Here is an 8,999-nt window from a genome sequence, read left to right as displayed (position 1 = left end):
TTTTGTATTTTTCATAGAGATGGGGTTTCACCATGTTGGCAAGGATGGTCTCGATCTCTTGACCTTGTGATCTGCCCCTTCTAGGCCTCCCAACAGTAATTGATTTTCAAATGTTCAACCTTGCATTACTGGGATAAATTCCCTGTCATGGCTTATAATACTTTTTTTTTTTTTGTGAGACAGAGTCTTATTCTGTCACCCAGGCTGGAGTTCAGTGGCACAATCTTGGCTCATTGCAACCTCCACCTCCTGGGTTCAAGTGATTCTCCTGCCTCAGCCTCCCGAGTAGCTGGGATTACAGGCATGCACCACTATGCCTGGCTAATTTTTTTATTTTTAGTAGAGACGGGGGTTTCACCATATTGGCCAGGGTGGTCTTGAACTCCCGACATCAGGTGATCCACCCGCCTCGGCCTCCAAAGTGCTGAGATGACAGGTGTGAGCCACCATTCCCGACCAGTGGTGTAGTTTTCTTGTAATGTCTCTGTATTGAGTATGAGGGTAATTTTGGCGTCAGTGGATGAGATGGGAATATTTCCTTCTCTTCTGTTTTCTGGAAGAGTTTGTTAAGTATTGGTGTTAATTCTTATTTCAGTATTGTTAGTATTCACCATTGAAGCCATCAGGGCTTGGGGTTGTGTGCCTGTTGAGGGGAAAGTTTTTTAATAACAACAAGAAAAACCTCTTTGTTACACTTTTATTTAGATTTTTTTATTTCTTCTTGAATCAGTTAGTTTTGATAGTTTGTGTCTACTTGGGAATTTGTCCATTGCATCTAAGTTATCTAATTTGTTGGCATACATTTGTACATAGCATTTCACTATTTTTTAATTTTTCCATTCCTGTTTGAAGTTGTATTGAGTCTTCTCTCTGTTTCTTGTCACTCTAGGTAAATGTTTGCCAATTTTGTTGATTTTTTTCAAAGAACCAAATTTTGGTTTGTTGATTCTCTTTTTCTAGTTTCTGTTTCATTTGTTTCTGCTCTAATTTTTATTATTTTCCTCCTTTTGCTATCTTTGGGTTTAGTTGTTTTTCTTTTTCTTGTTCCTTGAGATGTAAAGTTAGGTTATTGGTTTGAGATCTTTTAAAATATGGGTATTTATAGCTATAATGTTCCCACTAAGCACTGTGTTTTCTGCATCCCATAATTTTTTGTTTGTTGTGGTTTTTTTTCTTTTTCTTTTTTCTTTTTTTACTTTTTGTTTTTGAGATGGAGTCTTGTTGCCCAGGCTGGAATGCAATGGCGCAATCTTGGCTCACTGCAATCTCCACCTCCTGGGTTCAAGTGATTCTCCTGCCTCAGCCTTCCAAGTCGCTGGGATTACAGGCATGTGCTGCCATGTCCGGCGAATTTTTTTGTTTTTGTTTTTGTTTTTGTTTTTTGAGATGGAGTCTTATGCCGCCCAGGCTGGAGTGCAGTGGTGCAATCTTGGCTCACTGCAACCTCCGCCCCCCAGGTTCAAGCGAGTCTTCTGTCTTAGTCTCCCAAATGGCTGGAATTACATTTACGTGCCACTACGCCTGGCTAATTTTGTATTTTTTTTTTTTTTTTTGTATAGACGGGGTTTTGCCATGTTAGCCAGGCTGGTCTCGAACTCCTGACCACAGGTGATCTGCCCACCTCGGCCTACCAAAGTGCTGGGATTACAGGCGTGAGCCACCGCCTGGCCTAATTTTGTATTTTTAGTGGAGATGGGGTTTCTCCATGTTGGTCAGGCTGGTCTCGAATTCCCGACCTTACATGATCCACCCGCCTCGGCCTCCTAAAGTGCTGGGATTACAGGCGTGAACCACCGCCTGGCCTGTTGTGTTTTTATTTTCATTCTTCTCAAAGTACTTTGTAATTTTCATGTGATTTATTTGTTCTTTGACTCTGGATTTTTAGGAATGTTTTGTTTAAATTCCTTAAATTTGTGAGTTTCCCAAATTTCTTTCTGTTGTTGATGTCTGTTTTAATTCGTTTATGGACAGAGAACATACTTGACGTTATTTCAGTCCTTTGAAATCTATTGAGACTTATTTATTTATTTGTTTGTTTTGAGACATAGTCTTGCTCTGTCGCCCAGGCTGGAGTGCAGTGGCACGATCTCGGCTCACTGCAAACTCTGCCTCCTGGGTTCACATCATTCTCCTGCCTCAGCCTCCCGAGTAGCTGGGACTACAGGCCCCCGCCACCATGCCCGGGTAATTTTTTTTTGTACTTTTAGTAGAGACGGGGTTTCACTGTGTTAGCCAGGATTGTCTCGATTTTCTGACCTTATGATCCACCCGCCTCGGCCCCCCAAAGTGCTGGGATTGCAGGCGTGAGCCACTGCACCTGGCCGAGCCTTATTTTATTTTATTTTTTTATTTTTTATTTTTTTTTTTGAGGCGGAGTCTCGCTCTGTCGCCCGGACTGGAGTGCAGTGGCCAGATCTCAGCTCACTGCAAGCTCTGCCTCCCGGGTTTACGCCATTCTCCTGCCTCAGCCTCCCGAGTAGCTGGGACTACAGGCGCCCGCCACCTTGCCCGGCTAGTTTTGTATTTTAGTAGAGAAGGGGTTTCACCGTGTTAGCCAGGGTGGTCTCGATCTCCTGACCTCGTGATCCGCCCGTCTCGGCCTCCCAAAGTGCTGGGATTACAGGCTTGAGCCACCGCGCCCGGCCCGAGCCTTATTTTATATCCTAGCAAATGGTATGTTCTGAAGACCGTTCCATGTGCACGTGACAATGTATATCCTGCTGTTGTTAGGTGGCATGCTCTGTAGGTGTCTGTTAGGGCTAGTTGGTTTTCATTGTTGTTCAAGTCTGCTATGTCCTTGTTCATTTTCTTCTTAGTGGTTCTATTCATTATTGATGGTAGGAAATTACAATCTTTACTATTGCTGAACTGTCTGTTTCTTCAGTTAGGTCAGTTTTGCTTCATAGAAAGGCTTTTATTTTTCCTTTTGTTTGTTTGTTTGTGTTTTTGAGACGGAGTCTCACACTGTCCCCCAGGCTGGAGTGCAGTGGCACGATCTCAGCTCACTGCAAGCTCCGCCTCCCAGGTTCGTGCCATTCTCCTGCCTCAGCCTCCCGAGTAGCTGGGACTACAGGTGCCTGTCACCACACCTGGCTAATATTTTGTATTTTTAGTAGAGACGGGATTTCATCGTGTTAGACAGGATAGTCTTGATCTCCTAACCTCGTGATCCACCTGCCTTGGCCTCCCAAAGTGATGGGATTACAGGCGTGAACCACCGTGCCTGGCCTGTTTGTTTTTGAGACAGAGTCTCACTCTGTTGCCCAGGCTGGAGTGTAATGGTGTAATCATGACTCACTGATGCTTTGACCTCCTAGGCTCAAGCAGTCCTCTCACTATGGCCTCCCTAGTAACTGGGACTGCAGGTGCATGCCATCATGCCTAGCTAATTAAAATAATATATTTTTTGTAGAGTTGGGGTCTTACTGTGTTGCCCAGGCTGGTTGCGAACATCTGGGCTTAACGATCTCCTACCTCACTTTCCAGAGTGCTGGGATCGCAGGCATGAGCCACCATGCCCAGCCTGTTTCTTTTACTACCTGTCGCCCACAGGACTTGCACCTTCGAGATCCCCTGTGTTTTCCCAACTGGAGAATGATGAACAGTCATGGGTGCCCAGCTGGGTGGATGTGACTCCAGTCAGCAGAGCAGAAGCCAGGAGAGGTTTTGGTCTTGGTAAGTGGAGTGGAGAGGAATACCTTGGTTTCAACAGTGGGCTCACAGAATGCTGAGTATCTGCATACACTGTTACCTTGGTGTTGAGGGCAGTGACCATACCTTATTTCCTTCCACCTTTCCTGTCTTATCTGGACACTGTCTGCCATCTCTACCATGACTTTCGGGCCCCGTATGTTCCTGCCTGTCTGGCCTGTGTCTCCTCATTGCCCTTCTCTGTATCTGTGCAGAGCTGTCTACTATTGGCGACTCAGTGCGTGTCTCGAGATGTGCTCATATCCTTAAACTGGTATTTGAACTTCAGCCCATCCTTAATTTTTACTTAAACACTAGCTACTATTTTGGAATCACACTTTGCTGGGTCTAGACACATGCCGCCTCATAGTGCTTGACTGTCCCCAGCAGCCAAGGCCCTGCTGAAACCCTTTACAGAGGGGTGACTTGGAGACCCCACTTCTCTTTCCTGCACTGCATCCTATCTTGTGCCTTCATCTCAGTTGAAGTTTTCCTTATTCTGTAGTCGGGTGGAGCCATGTTCAGTTGGGCCAGGCTTTCCCAACCCAGACCCTTCCTAGCAACCTTTCAGCAATTCTTTTTTTTTTTTTTTTTTTTTGAGACGGAGTTTTGCTCTTATTGCCCCGGCTAGAGGGCAGTGGCATGATCTCAGCTCACCGCGACGTCCACCTCCGGATTCAAGTGATGCTCCTGCCTCAGCCTCCCGAGTAGCTGGGATTACAGGCATACGCCACCATGCCTGGCTAATTTTGTATTTTTAGAGGAGATGGGGTTTTGTCGTGTTGGTCAGGCTGGTCTTGAACTCCTGACCTCAGGTGATCTGCCCAGCCTGGCCTCCCAAAGCACTGGGATTACAGGCGTGAGCCACCGCGCCTGAGCCTTTCAGCAATTCTGTGGAGTCCCTTTGGGTGTGTCTGACATGCACTGGTGATGAAGGTACCTCCTCCCTCTAGTTCAACTCTTAGTAACAGATTCATCTCTGCTTTCAGATGGTCTATGTAGAGTGGAAGATGAGAGAGCCCTTCCCGAGCATCTGAAGAGCTACAGAGTCATCCAGCCCCAGGACACTCATGGTGAGGGGAAACCAAGAAGGCACACTGAGCATGGGGCAGCCTTCCCACCTGGTTCCAGTTGTGGGCAACAGCAAGAAGTCCGTGTGGCAGAGAAGCTGTTCAAATGCAGTGACTGTGGGAAGGTGTTCTCAAAGGCCTTCGCCCTCCTTGACCATCTGATAACGCATTCTGAAGACAGACCCTTCAGATGCCCAACAGGCAGAAGTGCTTCCAAGGAGAAGTCAACTCACGTTAACGCCCGAAAAATTCAACCTAGAGAAACAGCCCATGTGTGTAATGAGTGTGGGAAGGCCTTCTGTTACCCTTCCAAGTTGAGGAAACACCAGAAGGTTCACACAGGCATAAAACCTTTTAAGTGTAGTGACTGTGGGAAAACCTTCAACCGCAAAGACGCACTGGTTCTACACCAGAGGATTCACACTGGGGAAAGGCCTTATGAGTGCAGCAAATGTGGGAAAACCTTCAGTGTTCTGTCTACCCTCATTCGGCACCGGAAAGTGCACATTGGAGAAAGGCCCTATGAGTGTGCAGAATGTGGGAAGTTCTTTAAATACAATAATAGCTTCATTCTTCACCAGAGAGTTCACACTGGAGAAAGGCCTTTTGAATGCAAGCAATGTGGGAAAGCCTACGTGACCCGTTCAGGCCTCTATCAGCACTGGAAAGTCCACACTGGGGAACGGCCCTATGAATGTAGCCTGTGTGGGAAAACCTTCACTACCAGATCCTACCGCAATCGGCACCAGCAGTTCCACACTGAAGAGAGGTCTTATGAATGTACAGAGTGTGGAAAAGCCTTCAAACATAGTTCCACCCTCCTTCAGCACAAGAAAGTCCATACTTCAGAAAGGCCTCAGGAGGACAGGTTACATGGGAAAGTCATTAGCTGCTAGCACTGTGTTCATCAGGAAGGGTCTTTTTCCAGAAAGGAGATTGAGGAGAGTGGCCATGAGAGTGCCATCTGAAAGAAGCTAAACCTTGTGCATCCCAACATCCACCCCGGGGAGAGTTCCCATGTGTGCCTGGCGTGTGGGAAGCTTTCAGGAGCCACACTGCACTCTCACTTGCCTGGGGCTGTTGGGAGTGTCACATCACTGTCAGTTTATCCACCGCCATCCTCCTCTGTCCACCCCGTAAGGTCCCTACAGCAAGTGGGACAGGAGACCTTGTGCTCCTTGCTCTAAACAGTAGAGAATCATTAATGGTAGAGCCCAAAACAGACCTCATTCCCTACCCCTGACTGGTTTAGCTGTGGACATGACCCACCTCTGGCCAGAGGAGCTGAGCTGGTATCTGCTGGGGGCTTCCTGGGAAGGTTTACCATTTTCATGGACATGGTTGACATCATACGTAGTGTTTGTCACGTGCTAGCATGGACTGTCTCATACTGCTCTGGACTGTGTGGCAATAAAGGCTTTATTGTTTAAGCCGCTTAAATTTTTTTTTAAAGTATTTTTGAGATGGTCTTATTCTGTTGCCCAGGCTGGAGTGCAATGGTGCCATCATAGCTCACCGCAGCCTTGAACTCCTGGTCTCAAGTGATCTTCCTGCTTCAGCCTCCTGAGTAGCTGGGACTACAGGTGTGTGCCATCACACCTGGCTAATTTTTTTCCTTTTTTTTTGTAGACAGGGTCTTGCTACATTGCCGAAGCTGGTCTCGAATTCTGAGCCTCAAGCTATTCTCCTGCCTTGGCCTCCCAAAGTGCAGGGAGCCACTGCGCCTGGCCTAGTTTTTTTAGAGACAGGGTCTCACACTCTTGCCCAGGCTGGAGTGCAGTGGTATGATCCTAGCTCATTGCAGACTTGAACTACTGGACTCAAGTGATCCTCCTGTTTCAGCATCTTGAATAGCTAGGATTGTACTTGTGTGGCACTATGCCTGGCTAATTTAAAAAATTTTTTATAGAGACAGGATCTTGCTACATTGTCCAAGCTGGTCACGAACTCCTTACCTCAAGCAGTTCTCTTGCCTCAGCCTTCCAAAGTGCTGATGTTATAGTTGTGAGCCACTGTGCCTTGCCAAGTCACTTTTAATATTGAGGTTCTGGGGCTGGGTGCAGTGGCGCTCACACCTGTAATCCCAGCACTTTGGGAGGCCAAGGCGGGCGGATCACGAGGTCAAGAGATCAAGACCATCCTGGCTAACATGGTGAAACCCTGTCTCTACTAAAAATACAAACAACATTAGCCAGGTGTGGTGGCGGACGCCTGTAGTCCCAGCTACTCGAGAGGCTAAGGCAGGAGAATGGTGTGAACCCTGGAGGTGGAGCTTGCAGTGAGCCAAGATCGCACCACTGCACTCCAGCCTGGGCAACAGAGTGAGAGTCCATCTCAAAAAAAAAAAAAATTGAGATTCTGATCCCTGTGCTTGGAGAGATTGAGACTAGAATCGGGCACTATCACCATAAGTTGAGGGAATGGCTTTTGTGGGGGTGGTCTCTTGAGTTTTTTCCACCTCAGTGGGGATGGCAGGATGACAGAAAATAGCTCTAATCAAGTTTGGCCTAATTTGTTTTGGCCCCTGAGTCCTCCAGGGAAAGACTTGTAGCCTGGATGTCAGGCTCTTTTTGTGGGTCCAGAGCTCACCTTGAGGAAGGGAATAGTTGGTGAGAGATCTTCTGTATGTTTATGGACAGAAAAAGTTGCGTTCTTTGTTCCCAGGGAATGTTCCAGAACTTCCAGCATTAGTCAGAAGGAGCTATTTCCATTTTCAGCTCAGAAGCCATATTCTCCAAAATCTGGAACATAGAGGTAAGTTCTAGACTGACTGTAAAACCCTTAGGGGCCTGCTGGGTACAGTAATCTGAGTATAGTAAGTGGGCACAGAAATAGTGAAGCAGTATGGACTGAAGTGTCTGGTAAACAAGAGGGCTTGAGCCAGTTCTAAAGACGCGTCCACAAATGTTCCAGCAACTGAGGTTTCATGGGGTGAGGGCACCAGAACTTCTCAGCAATTGCAGACCTGTTATTTGTAGCAAGCTCACTGTCAGCAAATAATCTACAGACTTTCTGGATTCCCATATCCTCTCTGGGCTGTTCTCTTCTCATGGCCATTATCCTGAGACTGAAGGATTCTGTAGTCGTGGGATGTGCCTTTTCTGACGTGGCCAGTACTCCTGGTGTCTCTGGATGCTGTGGCCTTTTCCACTGTCAAGTTTTTGCTGTCATAGTGTCAGGGCTCTCCCTCTAGGGCTCAAGGGAGACAGGTGGAGTAACCAAAGTATGGATCCAGATCTTGGGGTTTATGGGGCCTTTTCCGAGTCTTGCTCTGTCATGCAGCCTGGAGTGCAGTGGTGTGATCACGGCTCACTGCACCCTTGACTCATGGGACTCAAGTGATCCTTCTACCTCAGCCTCCTGAGTAGCAGAGACTACAGGTACATGCCACCATACCCAGCTAATTAAAAAAAAAGATTGTTTTAGGCTGGGCATGGTGGCCCACGCATGTAATCCTAGCACTTTGGGAGGCCAAGGTGGGCGGATCACTTTAGGTCAGGAGATCGAAACCAGCCTGGCCAACATGGTGAAACCCCTTCTCTACTAAAAATAAAAAAGTAACAGGGCGTGGTGGTGGGCACCTGTAATCCCAGCTACTTGGGAGGCTGAGGCAGGAGAATTGCTTGAACCTGGGAGGCAGAGGTTGCAGTGAGCCAACATTGCACCACTGCACTCCAGCCTGGCTGACAGAGCAAGACGCTGTCTCAAAAAAAAAATTTTTTTGACGGGGGGTCAGGATTGGTGGCTTATGCCTGTAATGCCAGCACTCTGGGAGACTGAGGTGGGAGGATCGCTTGAGCCGAGAAGTTCATGACCAGCCTGGGCAACACCGCAAGACCCCATCTCTTTGTTTTTTTTTTTTTTTTTTTTTTTTTAAGATATAAGGTTTTGCCATGTGCCCAGGCTGATCTTGAACTCTTGGGCTCCAGTGATCTTCCAGCCTCAGACTCCCAAAGTGCTGGGTTTACAGGTGTGACACTGTTCCTGGCTTATACCCAATTTTTTTTTTTTTTGAGACGGAGTTTCGCTCTGTTGCCCAGGCTGGAGTGCAGTGGCGTGATCTCGGCTCACTGCAAGCTCCGCCTCCCAGGTTCATGCCATTCTCCTGCCTCAGCCTCCCGAGTAGCTGGGACTACAGGCACCTGCCACAACACCTGACTAACTTTTTGTATTTTTAGTAGAGACGGGGTTTCACCATGTTAGCCAGGATAGTCTTTTTTTTTTTTTTTTTTTTTTTTT

The 8,999-nt window shown here is 47.3% G+C and overlaps 1 protein-coding gene and 1 long non-coding RNA gene across 6 annotated transcripts in view; both read left to right on the top strand.

The window, feature by feature from the left end:
* Positions 1-6,200, top strand: part of ZNF584 (zinc finger protein 584) — a 12,606-nt gene extending 6,406 nt beyond the window's left edge. For 2 of the 4 annotated variants that reach the window (XM_017850537.1, XM_017850536.1), the window contains exons 3-4: positions 3,553-3,675; positions 4,680-6,200. In XM_017850537.1, the coding sequence (XP_017706026.1) occupies positions 3,553-3,675; positions 4,680-5,656 (1,100 nt within the window). In that variant the 3' untranslated portion in view covers positions 5,657-6,200. Of the gene's footprint in view, positions 1-3,552; positions 3,676-3,840; positions 3,965-4,679 lie in introns of all 4 variants that reach the window. The other 2 variants (XM_017850538.1, XR_001881198.1) reach the window with 2 other exon arrangements.
* Positions 6,201-6,298: 98 nt separating this feature from the next.
* Positions 6,299-8,999, top strand: part of LOC108514359 (uncharacterized) — an 11,371-nt gene continuing 8,670 nt past the window's right edge. Inside the window, exons 1-2 of one of the 2 annotated variants that reach the window (XR_001881200.1) lie at positions 6,299-6,343; positions 7,425-7,514. This is a non-coding gene — a long non-coding RNA (uncharacterized LOC108514359). Of the gene's footprint in view, positions 6,344-7,075; positions 7,515-8,999 lie in introns of those variants that run through there. The other variant, XR_001881199.1, reaches the window with a different exon arrangement.

The sequence above is a fragment of the Rhinopithecus bieti genome, unplaced genomic scaffold, assembly GCF_001698545.2.
Source record: "Rhinopithecus bieti isolate Rb0 unplaced genomic scaffold, ASM169854v2 scaffold_32008, whole genome shotgun sequence".
Lineage (NCBI taxonomy): Eukaryota > Metazoa > Chordata > Mammalia > Primates > Cercopithecidae > Rhinopithecus > Rhinopithecus bieti.
The sequence above is the reverse complement of the archived record's forward strand: the minus strand, read 5'-3'. Positions and strand labels throughout refer to the sequence as shown.